The following is a 21,543-nucleotide window of genomic DNA, read 5'->3' as shown; positions in this document are numbered from 1 at the left end:
AAATCTCTGAGACTCAGTGCCATAGCTATGTTGGTCTGAGGCAGGTACATTTGGAAGCAAGTGCAGACCTCTCCTATGGTTATTGTCATTTAAATAATCCGTGAGAAGTTTTTCAAAAAGTAATGTATGAGTTCTAGGTTTTGTTATCTATTACATTCTATTGCCCTAAAACCTTCTCTTCTTTTATAAGCGTCGTTTCCACCTCAGTGCATGCACAGATGGGACCAATCATGAGGAAAAACTAGAATTGCACAACCTCATGAGCTCTATAGGTAGCTATTTGCACCTACTACATTCATTCCATTTCTTTATTTCAGATTGTGGTATCATATGCTATAGCAATTGGAAATGTACTTTATTGCAAGTTATCATTCGGTACCCAATTGGCTCCCGTAGGGAGGAGGCCATGGAGGGCTCTGTGTGTGTGTGGCTCTTTGTGTGTGTGTGGCTCTGTGTGTGTGTGTGGCTCTGTGTGTGTGTGTGGCTCTGTGTGTGTGTGTGTGGCTCTGTGTGTGTGGCTGTGTGTGTGTGTGGCTGTGTGTGTGTGTGTGTGTGTGTGTGGCTCTGTGTGTGTGTGTGTGGCTCTGTGTGTGTGTGTGGCTCTGTGTGTGTGTGTGGCTCTGTGTGTGTGTGTGTGGCTCTGTGTGTGTGTGTGTGGCTGTGTGGCTCTGTGTGTGTGTGTGGCTCTGTGTGTGTGTGTGTGGCTCTGTGTGTGTGTGTGTGTGGCTCTGTGTGTGTGTGTGGCTCTGTGTGCGTGGCTCTGTGTGTGTGTGTGGCTCTGTGTGTGTGTGTGGCTCTGTGTGTGTGTGTGGCTCTGTGTGTGTGTGTGGCTCTGTGTGTGTGCGCGGCTCTGTGTGTGTGCGCGGCTCTGTGTGTGTGCGCGGCTCTGTGTGTGTGCGCGGCTCTGTCTGTGTGTGTGGCTCTGTGTCATCGAATACTCTCTACTACTCTCTAATGCTCACCGATTGCCATTGTAAATGACAATACCATTTATTTATGTTTTTAAAAAAAATAAATGAAAAAAAATATGAGCAATGCCAATAGCTCTACCTTTAATAATGCCGAGACCATTGCATTGTAAATGCTTGTTTTTACTCCTTTTAAGGGCAGTGGAGGCGCATACCTCCAATATTCCAGACTGTTTGGCATTGACAGCAATTTTTAAGCTCCTGAAACTGAGGAGATATGTTTTCCCCAACATTTATTCCAACAACTTTTTTTTCCCACATTCACACTTGCATACTCTAAATTTCCTTCTAATAACCTAACTTTGACTTTTGAAAATACCACATCTGGTTTATTTAACTATTCTTACTCCAGCCACAGACAGTGTGGGTGCTGGTGTTAGCTCTTGTAGTGTGAGTGAAAAGAACGGTTACATCAAAGTAATGACGCTGAAAATATTGACTGGGTTAAAAATGGGGGTGCAGACATTTGTCAAAAATCCAGTGGAAAAAAAACATTCAACAAACAAATATTCTGGATAGCTTTTCACCTAGAGTGCATCTGTCTCTGGGTTTTACCAAAATAATCAATAGCTATGGCAAAAAAGCGGAAGTTTTAACAGTTTTTGCTCTTTGTAGGCTGTTAATACTACTTTGCAAGTTCCTTCAGACCCACACACATCAAACTCATACCCATACGAGGTGTGACAGTAAGTTTCCATCTGGCATCCACTGGTCTGTGTGGACACAAACTGCTGCACAATCAGCAACATAAAGGCACCAAAGAGAGGCGAAACTCACACTTTATTGCAACATACAGAAGTAATGAAAGATCCTGAGAAGAATGGCTTATGTTGCTGCTATTAGCAATGAATTTACAGGCAAGAGCTTTGAGTAAGGGTAGAGGTCACAAGAACACAGGCGCTCAGACCGCCATATTTAGCTCTCTGTGGTTAGAATTCCCTACGAATAAGAACGTAACACCAAAGAAGCAGCCTTGGAAGACATTGCAGTATGTGTGCAAGGCACTAGTGCGGATAATGTTACACTGAGCGATTTGTCAAAAGCCCTGAGTAATTGTGAACAAAGTGCTCTTAAGTATGGGGGGGGGGGAGACATGGACTCTGCTCACACTTATGCAAACACATATGCCCTTGTCCATTCCTCTTGATACAAAAGGAACTGGACCAACTTTGAGGCTTTTTCTTAATGTCACTGTGCAGACTTACCTACCTCCTCCATCGTCAAAGGACTCTACTCAAGCAAGTGAAACAGCGCTAACCCTATCCAATCTAAAAGAAACAGTTTCATCTGTACAGATATAATACAGAAAATGTTACATGTAAAAAAAAAATCTTCGTATAAGCAGCAACAGTTTATGCTGCACAGCAATTGTTCATCTCCCTTGGGTGAGGGGCACTTTATCCCCAATCTACAGCAGAACCATGAGGGAATGAAGGTGCATACGTCTTCCAACTTACTATCTCTGGAGTCCATTAGAGACCCTACTGTATCTTTGTGGAGCGGGCGGCGTATAGGCCGACAGATACTCCACATGGTTCCACCCTTTCACCCAACTGTCACAGTTGATATCAAGGAATGCCAGCATTCACATTTTCCAAACTTCTATTTTTTTTTATTTGATGTTATAATTTGAGGTTTTCTGTCTTTTTGCATCATCGCTCTGCTGTGAGTGTTCTCTTTTATTTCTCGAACGGTCATCCTGTTGCCTGTCCCATTGCCTATTTTCAGTGTATCTATTCCAGTTACCTTGTGTCTGGTTCCTATTGGCCTGCCATGATAACCTGTTGTCCATATTTCTATCATTGTCGCTGGATGAAATTGTTTGAGGAGTCCGGCTCGGTGTAACTGAGCCTCCCGCAGTTCGGTGAGGCAGTGTGGGCCATGTCTGTCCTGGGAAGTGGCCAGAGCCATGTGGTAAAGTGTGTCCTGTGCGGCTGGGCTGAGTGACCCCGGCTGCGGGTTCTCGAGATAGACGGGGGTCCCGTGGTCGCTCAATAGGCAACGTTGGTCCTATAGATGGCACCGGTGCAGTAGAGGTAGCTTTTGCAGACGCTGCACCTGGCAGCAATTTAGAACCATAGAGCTGTGGCACTACTGCCTCAGGAGGGGCACCGGCCGTCCGGTACACGAAAGGAGCTGGTACCGGCACTGATGGGGTTGAGCCATTGGCACTCTCCTTTCTTTCTGTCTGAGGCACCGTCTGCTGAGGTCGGTCACTCAATGGCTTTTTTGTTTCTTCAGCACTGGGAAAAGAATGGCTGCGCAGAAACGATGGCTTCAGTTTGAGGATTTTGGTGGCGTCTTTACTGTAGTTTTCTTCTCGGGTTTTGATGATGGCACCCCTTCTCTGGGCATCCTGGATCAGCTGATTCCAATCTTTGTTTTCCTGTTGAGTGAAAACAAAAATGCAAATATTTAGAACAGTCCAACTAAAGCACAAGGAGGGTCAACAATGTTGAGCAAGAGGGGTCAAGAGACCTAGGAGTTTCCCTTAAGTGAATCCACCAGGAACCCATAATTCAAACAGCAGCGCGAAGAGAATACAATAGACAGGTGCCTACAGTGAGCTGAAATCGAGGCAAAATCTTCTCTTACAAACTTATTAAACTCCAGAAAAGACACAAGGCAATTTGCCCCCCTGCTCTCAGTGATCATGTCTTCTACAGACAGGAACGTGCAACCACTTCCACCCTCTCCTCGTCCAATTCCCACAGCCTCTTTCATCACTGAAGTAGGAACTCTAGAAAAGGATCAACTTAGCCTAAGCAAGAGACACTACAAGGGACATAAAAGGGGGCAAGAAACATAGATCAACCACAAGCATGGACAAGGAGAATCAGAAAGGAGAAGAGCTGGCTCTCTATCATGAGCCCTTTCAGTGTTACTTGCAAGAAACATCAGGCGCTGGGAGGCAAGCAGCTATCAGCCAGGCACAATCTGAGGGCGCAAACAGGACAGCATTCAGACTGCACCTCACTTACCTTTAGAATCTATAATAATGAATCTGTTTTACTTTCATAATCAGAGTGGACGGCACATGGCTGATGCTATGCTTACAGTCTTGCTAAAACCAAGCTTCACTGGTGGATTGCTGTGCGTCACCTCAAATGTGCTCCATTGAGAACTGAGGCTTTGCAAAAACTCTCCTATTATTTACAAGTCTCAGCCCTAAAACTGGCAACACACAACCTTTAAAGCATACTCCCAAAGTTTAAAGACCTAGAGCAAATCCCTTTTTGTCTTGGAAGCCATTAGCAGCTGGCACACATTTCTAAGAACACACAACACCACCACTGCTCAACTACTGTACATACCACAGTCCACAGGACCACATCATACTGAAGCTTAGCAACATAGGTAACTGCTCTATATTGTTTGTGCGAAGCAAATACAGAACAAACAGTGGAAAGATAGAGCTAAGCAGCTGCACTCGAAATGTGCTAGCTCTTAAGGTCCATATGAATAATTAAAAAACGAAGGTTTTCAAGCAACACATGGTCAAACCTGGCAACGATCGTGGTGCGAAGAGCACACGCTGCAGTGATTAGGAAAGGTGCAAGGAGAAGTCATGTGACAACCACATGTATCCACCAGTGAAATTTCTCTGAAAAAGCTCTTTGACACTGGAGTGGAACTTGGGGGATCCCGGGAAACACCACTGCCTGGCTGCGGTGTGTCTAAATACAATCAACAATAGATAGAACTGGGACGTTACATTAGGTGATAAATACAGCTCCGCCTAACTTGACCCCAACGTACAATAACTACAAAAAAAGGATTGGTTCTAGCAATTGCTTTCAGGTCATTTTAAGTTAAAAATCTAAAACACGTCTGACACATGGAGAATTAACTCCAATATGAGGCTAGGGAAGAGGAAAGTAGTAATTGATGCCTAGAGATGGACCTGTCATCCTAGTCATGAATCTTTCCCTCTGAGGCTCAATAAAGCTGCTCACTGGGACATGAACTCTAGCACGGCACTTCTGTGTAGTGGGAACAGCAGCTCAGTTGCTGTCAAACACTATCAAGCGAATACAGTTTACAGACTCAGGAACACAGAATCTAAACTCACAACAGAGAAGAGTGTGCGAGAATCAGCCATCCAAGAGGGAGGAGAAGGAAGGCAATGAACGTGGACAATAACAGAAGATCAGAGATATAGAACAGACTGCAAACAAAGAGACTACACTTACATTATCGAAGGAAGGGAACTATAAAGGAAGAGCACAGGTCACTTCACAGGAGTGGACATTGTTAGAAATCTCCACCCTATCGCTATCCATATTGCAGTTGTGGGCTACGTAGGTTGACTGAACCCAATAAGTAAAATAGGTGAAGGTCCCTTGAAGTTCACCTTCCATGTGACTTAGTTGCAATGAAGACTAATGAGCATGTCAAACGCCAAGGCATTTACTGTTGGTAGTTAGATAATCCACCAGGGCTATCCCCAGTGGAGCAGAGTTTGCAAGGTAGAACACTGCACGTCACTTCAGTGCAACCAAGAACTACCTGCCCCAGAAGAAGCCGGGGAAAAACATTTAGCCCTGAAAGATGACGGAGATCATGAACACAGAAAGGCAGTGGCCTAGCACACGAATAGAAATGCTGATCAGGTATCATGATGGAACACCGTCAGTCTATGGGCTCCAAGGGAACAACTGCTGGAATGTTTTCTACTCGTAATCGGAGGAAGGGACAGAACAAATGCGCTGCTATTGGTTTCTTGATCCTAAATGATGTGTGCAGCTGACAACCGTTCCATTTTAGAGGTTTTATGCCAACACTCCTGAAAGCACCAGAGCCAGGCGACTCGACTCAAGGGCACCATTAGTTGAACATAGTGTCCTTCATTCGGAGGAGCAGCTAGTCCAAGGTATACCTTGACATGATCTATAGGCAAGGGTGAGATTAATAGTAACCAGCGTTTATAATGTAGGGTGAGATCCACTACGTGCTGGATGTCTACTAGAAGGCGAGATCCACTGTACAAAGGGTCTGTACTGAAGGGTGGGTCTCCTCGAGGACACGCTCGAGCACACATTTCATCTGTAATCAAGGACGAAAAGCCAGTTTACACAGAGCTTCCAGGGTATGGTAAGATCCACCAAACCGTGAGATTTAAGTAAAGGATGAAATTCTGTGTACACTGGATTTCTACTGGACGTTAAGAGTCAATGTGGACTGGGTCTATACTGGGGTGAGATTCACTGAACAACGGATCTGCACTCGAGGGTGGGATCCTTTCTACACTGGCTGTGTGCTGGTGGGCAAGAGTCACATACACTAGGTCTTCGGTGGAGAGTTTCATTTTGAACACTAGTACTTTTGTACATTTATACTGGATGGTGAGATCCACTGTACATAGGGTCACTACGAGAGTGTGATCCAGTGGACACTAGATCCCTTCGAGATAGGTGAGAACCACAAGCTGTCTGTACTGGAGGCCAGTTTCCACTGCACACGGGCTCCACTGGACAGTGAGATTCAACATTATTTATTTTTTAATGAAGAACAATTGTTACTTACCTGTACCAATGGCGCCGTCGACGGTGCTTTTGTCGACGAAGTCGACGATGACTTCTTCGTCGACAGAGCGGTCGTCGACGGAGCGGTCGTCGACGGTGGAGCTTTCTTCGTCGACGACGAAGCAATAGGAATGACAGAGGACACAGTCTTGAAATTGAGGGATATCTTCGTCAACGACGATGACGTCGACGAAACAGCCGTCGACGATCCTGTAGCAGACGTCATCGTCGCCGAGCCGGCTATTTTTATTTACCGTGGGACTCCGACGACGGGGAATATTCAAGCATGTGAATCTATGAAAGACACCCTAATACTGGAGAAAGACTAGATCCCTTACACTGGGTCTACATTGGAGAATGTGAGCCACTGTTCATGGTTCCTCTAGTATAGGATGGGATCCTGTGATCCCATGAACACATGGTCTACATAGGAGGGTGAGATCCAATGTAGTGAGGGATCCACAGTAAATTGGGTATCTACTTGAGTGCAAGATCTACTGCGCACTAAATACCCTCTTGGGAGGTGAGATCCACTGTACCGGGGTCTACATCCGTACACTGGGTGTCCAGTGTATGGTGAGAAGGAATGATCGGTTTGTCTGTAATGAAGAGTGGGACCTGGGGCACAGTGGGTCTACAATGGAGAATGAGATCCATTATACATGGGGTTTCCAGTGCATGCTGGGATCCATTGAACACGGACCCTTGCTTAAAGGGCAAGATCCACTGAACAGCTGCTCTGCAATGAAGAGCGAGATCCATTGAACACCAAGTGTACACTGGCGGATTAGATCTTTTGTACAGTGAGTCTCTAGTGTACTGGGGTCTATATTGGAGGGTTAGATCCACTGTGCCGGGTATCTACTGGAGGGCGATCTGTGAGCTCTACTTGCAGCTGAACTGTGGAGCAAGTGTCCAAGGCAGCATACCTAAACCCAAACAAATTTACCGCTAATACAGAACATGTTCAGGATTTGCGTATTACAATCTAGGCTGCTATGGCAAAAAGAACTGGCACTAGAGAGAGATCTGTAAAGAAATACCAAGGCCTTGCATATTTAAAACAATTCCAAAAGGTATTGGACGAGTTATCGCAGATTTACCAAACAGGACAATGGCATAAGTCCCAGGAAAAAAACAACAGAGGTAGCGATGCATGCAAGTCATGCAAAGGAGGTGAAGAAATACATCATGGGAATATTGAACATGAAGCGTTAATCAACAGTAATTGCCAACGACATTCAGAATATCTCGTATTATGCTTTTCTCCCCAAGATGAGCTTCTATTGCCCATTTCTCACACTCATCCTCTTCTCTCCCCCATTATCCTCGACGAGGTTACCCCCTTGCAAAAACATTTGCAACATACCATCAACGTTTTCAAGCTTCCAAGAATGAACAGACTTGATTTGGCTCTAGTAATCGTCACATTCATCCGCTGTCGACTGGCCAAAAACCTGGGAATAAGAAATAAATACAGACATGAATCTTTTCCATTCTTTTTTTTTCATACGACTAACACAGTGACAGTTTAGAATATACTTATCTTTGGTAATGTTTTTTTCTGGTGGATTATCTATCTAACCTCAGATTCCTGGTCTTAGAATATCCTTCAGGTGCTAGAGTGGATCCACTGAATTCTTGGAGCAGCGCCCCTGCCTGTCACTACGAGAGGTTGTGCAGCTTCACACTGGTTCCATACTGACCTGGAAGTGACGAAGTCGAGCCACATGTAAGCACCACTCCTGCACGCTGATGTTGGTTTCTTGTCTTTCCACTTCCATGCCCTGAGACCCGGAGCGAGAACAATTGTTGGTAGCAATCTATGGAACACTAGCTGAAGACTTTTCAAATACGCGAACAAAATAAGAAGCCACTACACAGAACAGGGAAGCTGGAGGGCAGCGACTAATCTGTAGAGTATCCACCAGAAAGACCATTAGCGAAGGTAAGTAAATTGGTTTTCTGATGGATATTTCTTACCAAAGATTATTTACGTTAGAAGTGACACCAAATCACTGCCTCCCCAAGATGGAGAGCTAGGGATGGAGTGAGCTCACACCAAAAAATCTTGCAGAATTAAGCAGGCAGCATTTTATTGTAGCCAAACCTGGTGTCAAATCAGTAGTACCTTCTGAATGTATGCACCTAGACTGCAACCTAGCAGATATCAAAGACAGGCACCCCGCTCCCCACACTCCAATGCAGTGGTAGCACCCTTGACCCTGGTGGAATGGGTCCTCAGATCTTCAAGAGCCTGCTTCTTGGTCAGGACACAGCAAATCCTAATAGAGTATCCATTTCGACAATGTAATTTTCAACACAGCCTTCCCTTTTTCTGCTCTGGAGAACCCCACAAAAAGTTGACACTCCACTTAATAGTTCTTAGTGCGGTCTATGTAAAAACCTACAGTACTTTTGGGGTACAACAATTGAGCTTCCCCTCTTTTGAAGCATGAAGGGAGCAAAGAATGGATTGCCCAATGAGGAAGAGGGAGAGCACTGGTAGTAAGAAAGCTGCCTGACTCCTCAATCAATATCTTAAAACAAATGTGGTGCACAGCGTATCCACGGACAGTATCTGCATTCCTCGTGTGACAAGCGGACCTAATCACAATGAGCTGAAGTATACAAAAACTGATGAGTGGAATGCTTGAAGTAATCTCGCCCACTGGTAATTACTCAGAGCCGCATCCCAGTCCATAATTAATTTGCACATCATGCCACCTAGCTTTGAACCCAGCCATATGCAAATCCGTCTCTACCCTGCTCCAACAGGAACAGTCAAACTGCCAGGTCAGGTCCTCCTTAAACTGGAACATAGGCAACCAAAGACAGGTTTGCCCTCATTAAGTCTTATCAGTGGGGCTGGACTGGAGTTTCCATATGAACAAATTGTTGGAAATTCTTTCATTTATAAAGAGAGGAGAGCTTGAGTTCAATTGGTTTAGAGGACGCATACTTCAATATCCAGATTCACAAAAATCACAGAATTTCTACGATTTATGGTAGTTCAAAGCAGTACCTTTCGGTTTAACATCAGCTCCTTGCGTTTATGAAAACAGAGTAAAGCCAGTCCCACCGCAGTCTCTTTGTTGGCATTACAAAAGCATGCCCCTCAAGCTTTAAAAAAAAAAAGTGCATGTCTCCGATAGCAGCATATATAAGGAGGTATTGGGTCTAGCTATAGACAGGAAGAAATCAAATCAGGGGATCCCCCAAAATTTCAACTTAGGGGTGTTATGGGGACTGAAGGGAAGTAGCCAATAGGTTAGTCACCACTAGGGTCACTACACCCCCTAGGTGACCGCTTCCTTTGGGGAGTCGACATCACCCTGTCCCAGAATTCCTAATTTCATCACACACAATATGGTTGAATGTCTAAAGCCGTGTTCTCTTCCAGCTGGTCATCCATGCCTACTGCATAGCTAATTTTGTCACCTGTCCAGGTGCCAAAGTGCTCTAGACAGAGGGGGGGGGGCGGCATCCTCTCTTGTGAGGGGAGCCACATTTGCATAACCAAAGGCGGTGGGCTCTTTGTAGCTCCCCTGCGTTGGAATGCTAATCTGCAGGTCATCCTGTGCGAAGGGGTGTAAATACCATTTGCCCAAGCAGGCTTTGTTCCTGACCTCCTATGCAATATACGACTGTCACCCTAGGCACAAGATAGTTGCTGAAAAATCCAGCCTTCTTTATAAAGTGATTCTTCACTCCTTGTTTGTCTCATGTGTTGCTTTTATTACATTTGACTTGAATTTCGTGTTCAGTTCACACGGTGCTTCATTGTTATTCAAAGTATATACCTTATCCAATGCTTTGCTGTTTCCGTAACGACACGCAAGACGTTACGGAAACAGCAAAGTCGCAACAGACAGTATGGAGATGGTTTCCCTGATGAAGGCGGTTTAACCGCCGAAATGCATTGGATAAAGTATATACTTTGAATAACAATGAAGCACCGTGTGAACTGAACACGAAATTCAAGTCAAATGTAATAAAAAGCAACACATGAGACAAACAAGGAGTGAAGAATCACTTTATAAAGAAGGCTGGATTTTTTAGCAACTATCTTGTGCCTTGGGTGACAGTCGTATATTGCATAGGAATGCAACCTACCAATTCATTGAACACACTCCTGGCGGGGAGTGATACCCAGGAGCACGGAAAACAGAGATTCACAGATTAAGGAGGCTGTGCACAACTCTAAGCATTAGCTAGGTTGTTCCTGACCTCCTCAGAGCCAAGGCCCTCACTCTTGCGGGTCAGAAATTTGCCTCTGGTGGCAGTCTGGTGAAAACCAGTCAGTCAGCACACCATTAGCTAAAAGGTTTTCATGGGGCACCTCCAACGCGTCCTCTGGGTGCATGTATTAATACATTTATCGCTGGAATCAGTGTGGGTTTATTAATACCAGGTGTTTGATACCAAACACCATATGTTTCAGTGAAGCCATTATGTAGCAGGGGAACTTGTTTTGAAGTGCCCAGTTTACCTTAAAAAAAATTCCCTGCTCACTTGCAATATCTAGTAATAGACCTATACATCACCTGGGCCTATCGGCTCATGCAGATATGTCCTCACATCAAATATAATGCACCCTACCTAAGGGCTCAAAGGCCTCCTGTAAGGGTGACTTACATACATTAAATGCAGTGACTTTGGCATGAGACACAGGAGTGTGTCATATGTCCTGTTTTATTAATGATGTAAACAATGTCATGCAGCCTGCAATGGCAGTCTGAGTGGAATTTGTATGTGGGACCCTTAGGGTGGCAAAAGATATGCTGCAGCCTTTAGGGACCATCTTTATTACCCTTGCCCTAGGTACCTGGGGAACCACTTACAAGGAGCTTACAGGGGTGCTAAAGTATTTTGCCAAATGTAGCACCGTTAGACAACACCTTGTTTTAAGGGAAAGGCAATGGCATGGAGGCCTGGTTAGCAGGCATCTGGGCACGGTCAGAGTCGAAAATAAGCATCTAGTAGCTGAAAAGGGGGCAAACAGTGTGTGTGGGGGAGGGGTTAACTGAATCATGAGTCCAGTTCTCTACAATGGTGGGATGAATAAGAAATAGATGACCTTGTTTCACTTACCTTACGCGAACAAATTATGCAAAACTGCTTGCCCCATTCAATGCTAACTTGCAAACCCACACAGTAACACTTTGTAAAGGCATGAGTAATCTTCCATGTCGCTGAATTACAAATATCTTCCAGGGATACTCCTGCAATGTAAGCTGTTGAAGCTGCCATTGCTCTTGTGGAATGTGCCCTGACTCTCCTTGACAGTGGCCTGTTCATCAACATTTGTGTTGTAGTAATACATGAACCAATCAACCATGCTATTGTCCATTTAGATAACGCCTTTCCTTCATTTCCCAAACCATATGGAACAAATAACTGATCAGTCAACCTTATGCTTTTGTAGACTGCAAAGAAAACTGTAGACAATGCCCAAAGAATGGAATGTCTTGTCTGCTGCTTGTGAGAAGTTGGCCTGATATATGATGCTCACTAGTTCTAGTGATCACCTTGTATCAGTCCAAACAACCCTTATGGTGATTGGTTGTAAGTCAACCTTATAGACCAGTTATCCTAATGGTAGCATGGACAAAGCAGTCTTAGGCTAAACTCTTTTGGCATGTGAAGCCAGCTGTTTTACCACAATATAACCCCTTGAATACCAGATGAAAGGACACCACACAGGTTGTTATGAAAATAAACAATATATTTATTAATATCAAACACCTCTGAACTCTTTATGAGATCAGAGGGCTAAGCACATGACAATCTCTTAGGAAAAAATATGATAAGTTGCACAAAATTACAATGGTGCCCTAGGGGCACGGCAAACCATATACTAAATAAATGGTATAAGGAAATCGATAGAAGGAATGGAGTTGTCCAGAGGCTGTAGGACCGCTGGGACTACGCTATCCTAACTTTAGGTAAGTAATAGGAGGCCCACGGGACGCGTGTGCAGAGTGTGAGCTCACACGCGAGATGCGTAACAACGTCTATGGACAGTACAGTTTAAGAAAAAGGTGAGTACGAACAATCCTGACTAGTTAGGACTAAAACGACTGTGAATCTGGACACTAGGAGAGTCAATCTACCCTTGAGCACCGAAATGCTCTTGTTACCTCACCCATGGGCTGCGGGTGCATAGGTGCGAAGTCGTGTCGGGTTTCTGTGTTGAAGTCTATGGAGCCTGGAAGAAAAGATGCTGCAGGCGACCAGGAGGAAGATGTCTGGTGCGATCCACGGGTGGATCGAGGAAGGAGAGGACCTGAAAGCAGAGGGGACAGTGTTCAAAGTCACTAGCCAGTGACCGGTGTGGAACCAAGAGGGAACCAGATGCTGTTGTCGCGATCAGGTGAAGAGTGGACGCTTGTCTCTGCAGCCACGTGGACCAGGTGGTGTCTTCGACGACCAGGATGGAGGCACGAGCTGTCCCACGCAGGCTCTCGCTGTCGGTGGTGTCGGATCCGGATTTGGAGTCAACAGGCCTTGGCAAAGGCAACCCACGCGGTGAGTGGAAACGGCGTCTGGAGTGGACCAGGAGGGTCCGGGGTGCTCCTCTTTTGGAAGGGAGCAAGGGCCAGTCTGGAGCAACCAGACCAGCAGTGAAGATTTCAAGTTTCATCGTCTAGGAGGGCACTAGCCAGCCGGCAAGTGACCAGACAACGCGTCGAGCAGCAAACAGGCAGAAGGGCCCGACGCAGATCTCGTGGAAGCTGGAGGGCTGATCTTCGGTGCAGGAGCTGCTCGGGGCTGGGGCTTCTCAATCCCCAAAGCACTTGGTCGAGGTTACCTCGGGAGTCGTGCTGGAAGCGAAGTGCAGTTTCTTTCAAGATGGCCGGTCCCACGTGTCTCGTCTCACCCACGGGTCTCAGCTGTGCTGCAGATGTGAGTTGAGGTCGGAGAGGTCTGGGAATCCGGGTCTCGTCGGGCTCTGAAGTCTGGATCCTCGAGGGAAGACAACAAAGTGAAGCCGCTGGACGCTTGATGGTGCCTGCAGTTGCAGGATGGACACTCCTTGCCCACAAGGGAGATTTCTTCAGTCTTCTGTGGAGCAGAACGTCGAAGTCCAGAGTTTCTTCTTGTAGAGTAGTTCAGGATTAATCTAATTTGGAATGGGACCAGCTCCTACCTTTATCCTGCTAAAGGGGGCTGTACTGGTGACTAGGTCCCTCCCCTGGGTGGGACCAGGAAGGGGGGTGGTTACACCCCCTATCCTTTGTTCGGTTTCGCGCCAGAGCTGGGGCAGGGATGCCCCAGCAACTGGTTTGAACCGGTGTATGCACAGGACACCTTGTGTGGCCCAGGCATGTCTCATTCCTTTCAGGCCTATCCTACCCAATACACAAAATCCTGTCTGGGGTGGTGCTAGCACCTCCACAAGCAGGAAACCCTTTGTCCAAGCCTCCCTCGCTGGAAGGACTCCCAGCAGCAGGAGGTCAGACTTGTGTCTGTGGTGGCAGCATCCATTTTGTGATGCCAAGACTCGAGTTAACTTTAACCGGGGTTCACAGTTACATACATGTCGTGTCCCTCTAGAAGGGTGGAATGCTACCCCCGTCGCCAGAATTGGCGAGGGGGTAGTATTCCAATTCGTATGACACCTTACTCGACATGTTTTGATAATGCTATACCAAAGTTAGCATTTAACCGCGAGGATTATAATGCACTTAAGAGTATATGGTATAGCGTTATCATGGAACAGCTATAAGGACTTGGTTCCGCAAGCTGCAGACCGGCTCAGCTCATGCCAGAGCACCATCTCACATAATTCCAAGCACTCTGCCTTCAGGATTGATAAGGCCTGCCATAGGAGTGACTGATAGGGATATATGTGTCCATTTTAGGGTTAGATATAGGTAACTATATCTACAGCAAAGGACGATTACACCACCTTGCCCCAGCTGTCTTACCAGCCAGTTGTGTCTGTTTAGATGGCCAGCCAGGGGTGGCATAATACATGCTTCAGCCCCTGGTAGGCCCTGGGTACACCTATGCCCTGGGTACCTAAGGTACACTGTACAGGGACTGATAAGGTGGCCCAGTACCAATTGGTAAATGCACCTAAAGTACATGGATGTCAATTTAGAGAGAGAACAGCTAGGCTGTGGGTCTGATTGGCAGGCCCACAGCCAGGGAAAGTCGTAAACCAGTGAAGCAAAAAGCAAAAATCTGGGGTGACCATAGGATTGCAGACCCCACTCTCCTACACTGCTGATACAGGCTGTTCAAAAAATGTTGGTTATGTTAGCCTTTAACTTAAATGGAAAACAGCTGGTACCTTAGGCATAAACTTTGGGTTAGTCATAAGTGTCATATTCTTCATTGTAAATAATAAATATGGTTCCCTGCAACTTAAAGCCTGCATCTCTACTATTCTCCTGGCAAATGGTATTGCCAAAAGAAACATGGTCTTCCATGGTAAATGTTTTAATGATGACCTGTGTATGGGCTCAAACTGAGTTTTCAGCAATCCTTCTACGACTGTATTAAGATCCCATTTGGGTGCCAGCCTTGGAACTGGGGGAAATTCCCTAAACAATCCCCTCCTACGCTTTTAGAATATAGTCTTGTATTAGGTCTCCTAGTAAAATGTAAGACATCAGCAAGATGAACTTCCACTGATCCGTACATTAACCAAGCCTTAGCTAAATGCAATAAGTAAGGCAAGGACTTGCATGCCTCCATGTGTGTCAAATCCAACTGATGTTCTTGTCCCCAAAGCGTTTCCACTTAATATCATAGATTCTGACTGTCAAAGCCCTTGCTTTCTTCAGAACCTCACTACAATCTTCTGGTAAACTTAAGTGACCGAACTCGAAGTCTCGATGAGCCACGCCTTCGACTGTAACAACTCTGGATTGGGATGGAAGACTTGACCCTTGTCCTTGGTTAGCCAGCTCGCATTCACTCTGAACCATACCAGCCTGCTTGCGTACATTGCTAGCTGGTACACATACCAATGTTACCTGGGTCACGCTTGTCCTGAGTTCCTAGTCAATACCACCAGCTCACAAACTTCCTGCATTTGATGTTTTGATTTGTGGCAAACAAATTCCAGGAAAGTGTTCCCCATCTCTGAAACACTGTTCTCAGTTACTCCGATTCTACCTCCCATTGGAGAGTATTGAAATGCTGCCTGCTCGTTCTCTACAAAAGGGACTTGCAATGACAACTTCTTTACATTGGCCCGTTCCCAGAGCTCCTGTGACTCCTTTAATAGGAGCAACATTCTTGTTCCTCCTAGTTTTGCAGTAAATACATAGCTGTCGTGTTGTCTGTTCTCACCATCACATGAGAGTTCCTTACCAGTAGCTGAAAAGCTGCTAATGCCAATGAAACAGCCCTGAGTTCCAGCACGTTGATGTGAAGTTCACTCTCTTCCTTAGCCTAAATTCCATGAACTACCTCATTTGATAAATGTGTTCCCCAACCTATCTTTGAGGCATCTGTGGGCTCCTTTTCTGTAAGCTTTGACCTTTGAAAACATTGCTGCTTCTCATCCACCACTGAAGTACCTTCTTCGCACTATGAGTAACCTCAACCAAGTCGTCCCAATCTACATCCTTTTGTTGCCACTATCTGGCTAACTCTTCTGAAGCACCCTCATTTGCAGTCTGCATATGCGTATCAACAGGATACAAGAAGACATTGTTCCTAACACTGCCTTTATTACTCTGTTACCTTCACTTTTTTGTTTTACTAAGGTCTACATTTGAATCATCAATTTCTTTCCTGTGACAGATACATCATGCCCTTCACTGTCTTCAATTGAGCTCCTAAAAACACAAAAGCCTGAGTTGGTTCCATCTTGGACTTTGTGGTATTTATTGCAAGTCCTAAAATCATAAGACCTTTCCGAGTGATCTCATTATCTCCTAGTTTCAACTCCATGTGGTAGCTTTCATCAAACAATTGTCTAGAAATGGATACACCCTACTGCCTTTCCTTCTTATTAATGGTGCCACAATAGCCAAACATTCTGCGAAGATTCGTACGGCTGTCCTGAGACCAAAAAGTAGAGCTTTGAACTGGTGGTGTTGCCCTGCAACGATTAAAACAGAGATACTTCTTGAGATCCTGTGAATTGGTGTATTGAAATACGCATCCTCCAGATCTATGGAGCGGAGAAGATCTCCTTTAATTAAGAAAGGCAAAATCTCCTGCAATGTACCATGCGGACACCTTGGTGCTTTATGTACTTGTTTAATTTCTCTTAATTCCAATATCTGATGCCACTCTTCTGATTTCTTCAATATGACAAAACTGTGAATAAAATCCCCCGCAGTGCTCTTCCATCAGCCTTTTTCTATTTCTCCTTTCTTGAAAAGCTTCAATATTTCCTTTCGTAGCCCTTCTAGATTCTTGTGTCTTTCCTTAATAGAAGGGTAGTTGGTGGCTCCTCCACAAATTCCAGGACATGTGCCGGCCTGGCAATATCTAACACTGACTTGTCTGTTACTTGCTGCCATTCCTTGTAATAAAATTGCATCCTTTCCCTGACCGGCAGCTGAACATCAGGAACTGCAATCTTTAGAAAGTCATGACCTTCCGCTCAGTGGTGTAGCAGGGAGGAGGAGGGAAAGGGTCCGCCCACAGCGGCACGTATTTGGGTGGCGGTAGCCTTCCCCCGCTCTTACTGGGGGCGGCAATCCCCCCCAGCCCCCGCCCGCTCTTCAATCAGCCCCCGAGAGAAAGGCAAATAGAAAGAAATCCTGAAGATACCTCCGGTCTAATTCAGCTGCAGTGGGGCGGCAAACATGGGGACTACCACTTGCGTCCAAAGTGATTGCTACGTCACTGCTTCTGCTTTTGCCTTTATACCTAGAAGGTTGATTTCTTCTTCTTGATTTTGTCTGTAGCCTGGTCCTCTTTGCCTTTGTCTATTTTGTTGACAGTTCTAACTGTACTGAAAATAGGATTCCTGCTGTCCTTGTCTAACGAATTGCCTCTTGTAACCTCTATATGGTTGTCTTCCTTGCACGATACCAAACACGCAAGCGGTGTCTGTGTCTGCCTTTATCGCTTGAAGTGCCTCATCCACCTTCCTGACAAATACATTTTTACCATCAAAAGGCATAACCATCACCCATGTCTGAACCTCTGGTCTGACTGAATGTCGTACTTTTCAATCAGCCATACCGTCCCACAACTGTTGCACTTCCGACTTGTCTAAATGTGCATATTGACAAGTCCATATCTATTAACGGTTTCGGCGCTAGCTCTCTGTCCTTTAATATCGGCTCTGCTTTTTCCTTACCTTCCTTGGGCAACTACTCTATGAGCATGGCCATGTCGCTCCATAAGTGCCTGTCATAAGGAGCTCCTATTGCTGTAGTTCGCCATTTTAATTGAATCAGCTACTAGCACACTGAATCACTTTCCCATCAAATCCCATTTCCTACCCTCTGCCTGTAGACTCTGTGAATGGCGATTATTTCTCGACCTGCGCTGTGCTGCTGCAGATATGATTGACGCAGTTCAAACAGGATTCAAAATACATCGGCTGCGTCCTCCATGGCCTTGTACTTTCTCTCAACTTTAGAGAGATTTACCAAAGCAGTTGGTGTATTCTGCATCATCGATAAAACCTTCCCATAGGTGCTACAAGATGGGAATAGACCTTGTGCCTCTGTGCGTTTTATCCTTAAAATCAAACAAAAAGCACGATTTCTCTGCAACAAACTGGCAGACTAAAACATTCCAAGGCCTTGTCTATCAGGGAATGAAACCGCCCAATGTCATCTTGGGGAGAATTAAGTCTAACAAGTTCTGGACCGGCATCCTTAGGAGTGTTGAACTGATTCCATTCTGAATCATCCTCATGCATCCCGGGGCGGCTTTGTGTATCATCATATATGAATCTAATTGATTCACCTGCTCACCATGATCCTCAGCATCCGGTACTCTCTCGCCCAGACTCTCATTCCTAGACTTTTGCTGCCTTTGCTTTTATTGACATTTTTATGGCTGCAAAATTGGTAGCCGTGAGTTTGCCCTGTTCTTCTTTTGCAGTTGCAGTCAATGATAAAGGTCTTCAACCATTTTCAGAAGAGACACTAAAATATGTAAAGGCACTTGTATCAACTTGTCAGACGTATGACCTTTAACTTGCCTCCACTGACAATTATCATCCGCCTCATCAACATACTGTATGTTCAGATCACTTGGGTGACCAGCCCTTTCTTCCTCATCGCTGTCGACACTAAAAAATGCCTCTATTTCATCCAAATCAGGTAGTATATTTCCCTGACAAACTATAGGCCTGTCTTGCTGTGGTGAAGGGAAATTTCCTGAAATAATTTGAGTTGTGGTCTAGATGGCACATGTGACATCAACAGTCTCCAGTACTGGGTCCATTGTTTCTTCTTCTACCTCACAAAAACCTGAATGCAACACATTTGGTGTTGCTAATGCTTGATTATCTGCCACTGCCAATGCTGCTTCTTACTTAAAATAGTCGCCTTTGCCAATGCTGTTTTTTAATCCAAATATTTGCTTTTGCCAATGCTTGGCTTTCTGCCGTCAAAAGTGTTAGCTGGTCGCTGATCATCGACGGCAATATATTTCCTGGTGAGGTCTTCTTTAAAACTTGCCTCGTCGACGACACTCTGTTAGTCGTCGAAGGCAACATTGTGGCCGCACACAGACTACGACATCCTTCCTGCTGCTGCTTCCATAAAAACTTGCCTCTTCCATGCCGACGGCGTTTCCTTCGTCGGCGAAGGCCAACACTGTAGCTACATTTGTCAAAGGCATGCACTGTTTCATTGAGGCCGCTAGTGCTGATGACTCCCCCGTCGCAGAGGAACTTAAACTGGTTCCTCCATTAATTTTTCTCTCCCTCATTACAGCCACAGTTCTCTTATAGTCAATGCCATTGACGGTGATCTTTTCCCTTTATTTTTTGCAGGTTTAGAAGAGCTATATTTATCAGCCTCACCTCTCTTTACTGTTACTTTGGGGACAAGTTTTGTTTTCTTTTTAGGCATTTCAGCAGTGTCCTCCTCATCGCGATGCTTATCATTATGACGCAAGTGCTTTGGACTTAAAGTCTGACTCTTAACAGCAGAGTCCGAGGGTCTTTTACCACTTTTTTCTGCTGCCTTCTCTTTGCTCATCTCCTTATTCAAAAGTGCCACAGCCAGCCACCCCTCTGTCTTTCAATGTTTCACTGTGAAAGTCGGATATATCTCACAGTCAGCTGGCTTATGCTTCGGATGTAAACAGTAAAGACACTTTATATTTTAGATTCCTCCACGGGAATCTTCTTTTACCACATCAAAAGCATGTCTTAAATAAAGATTCCATCAATATTGCCTCAGCTATATTTAAAATAATCCTTTCTTTGATGAGCTGTCAGATAGGGTACGTGCAGTAGAAAATCTTACAGTTGGAAGGTTCTGTGGTAGATCACCTGGAGATCCAGCATTTTTATTGGCTGGTTATGTTAAAAAGTTCTTATAAAGCATACGTACACCGGATTGGTTTCACGGCACTGCAGTAAGAGGTACCAGAGCCCCGGTGGCTTACTCATAGGCTTGTCTACACAGCCAAGTCTTGTGGAGCCTCCTGAAGCTCAAGAGGTCTGGTCAGGATCTGACTACGGAGGGAAGGGAGTTCCAATTTCTGGGAGCCAGTACGGCAAACCTAACACGCCCAGACGCTTCGTTTGAAGGAAGGTGTTGTCAGGAGGTGCTTGTGAGCAGAGTGCAGGTTACGTGTGGGTGGGTGCCTTTGAATAAGGCTGTCAACAAATGTGGGGCTCCTACCATTCAAGGATTTCAAAATAAGACTGCATACCTTGAGGGCGCATCACTGTGGGATAAGGTGCCAGCGCAGCTTCCTCATGAGGGGTTGACATGTTGCCACCTAGGTTGCTGAAAGATCCGTCTTGCTGCCTGGTTCTGTACCAGTTGCAGTTGTCTAGTTAAACATAGTGGAATGCCAAATTATAAAGAATGGTCTATATGGGACATGACCATGGCTAGAACCACCTGTATCAGTGCTTCCTGGGTGAGAAGTCTGCTGATCTTTTTTATTTTCCTCAACTGGTAGAAGCAGGTCGAAATCACTAAGCCAATTTGGGTCTTCATTGTGAGATCGCAGTTAATTGTTACCCCAAGTCTTGTCCGGGTTAAGTTTAAAGTTATTGCTGTTCATCCAGTCGCGGATGAATAGCATAGCGGTCTAAAATTCAAGGACGGATTCAGGGCAGTTGCTCATGGAGAACATTAGTTGGAAGTCGTCTGCATAGTTGAAAGTGCAAGCTTTCCTCTCTTTCAAGGCTCGGATCAGTGGAAGGAGATAGAGGTTGAACAGATGGGGGATAGTGAGGAGCCCTGTGGGACTCCACATGTAGTCCTCATCTTTGGGTCTGTAAACAAGGCTATGCGGACCAACTGCGAGCAGTCTTCCAGGAAGGAACTAATCCAGCTATGAGCCAATACCTTTATACCTGTATCTCTGACACGACTGACCAATATGCGTTGGTTGACGGCGTCGAAGGCCGCAGAGAGATCCAGCGACGAGCCCGTCGGCCTCCTTCCGGAGTGTGTCCAATACCATCAATATAACCGCCTCTGTAGAGTGTGCTAGGTGAAACCCTGCTTGATGGGGGTGACGGTATTCAGATAGTTCCAAGGCGGCAGAGAGGCATCTAGCCACGTGAGCTTCCAATACCTTGGCCAGGTATGGGAGCAAGTAGTTTGGGCGATAGTTTGTCAGGATTTTAGGGTCATCCCCTGGCTTCTTCAGGAAGCGGACGACAATTGCCTCCTTAAAGGTCTCAGGGACATAGCCCTTGGACAGTGACTCATTCAGACGGAAATAGGGCTGATCCAGTGACAGCAGTAAAAGCTTGCTTTAAGATAAGGGGTGGAGAGCAGTCCCTGGGTGATCCCTATTTTACTTTAGACAACAAGTCCAGGAAAACCTGGTTACTTATTGTCGGGAATTATTCGAGAGTGCAAGGGATTTTTTTTTTATATATATTTTTATTAAAGAGTCGAGAGGGGCATTACAAATAC

At 45.5% G+C, this 21,543-nt stretch overlaps 1 protein-coding gene across 1 annotated transcript in view; it reads right to left on the bottom strand.

Moving 5' to 3' along the window:
• Positions 1–1,729: 1,729 nt before the first annotated feature.
• SETX (senataxin) overlaps positions 1,730–21,543 on the bottom strand; it is a 570,564-nt gene continuing 550,750 nt past the window's right edge. Inside the window, exons 24-25 of the mRNA XM_078646176.1 lie at positions 7,863–7,950; positions 1,730–3,354 (exon numbers count right to left, since the gene is read on the bottom strand). Of these exons, the coding sequence (XP_078502302.1) occupies positions 2,581–3,354; positions 7,863–7,950 (862 nt within the window). The 3' untranslated portion in view covers positions 1,730–2,580. The remainder of the gene's footprint in view (positions 3,355–7,862; positions 7,951–21,543) is intronic.

This window comes from Lissotriton helveticus, chromosome 5_1, assembly GCF_964261635.1.
Source record: "Lissotriton helveticus chromosome 5_1, aLisHel1.1, whole genome shotgun sequence".
In the NCBI taxonomy this organism is placed as follows: domain Eukaryota; kingdom Metazoa; phylum Chordata; class Amphibia; order Caudata; family Salamandridae; genus Lissotriton; species Lissotriton helveticus.
This window is presented reverse-complemented; position numbering and strand designations above follow the sequence as displayed.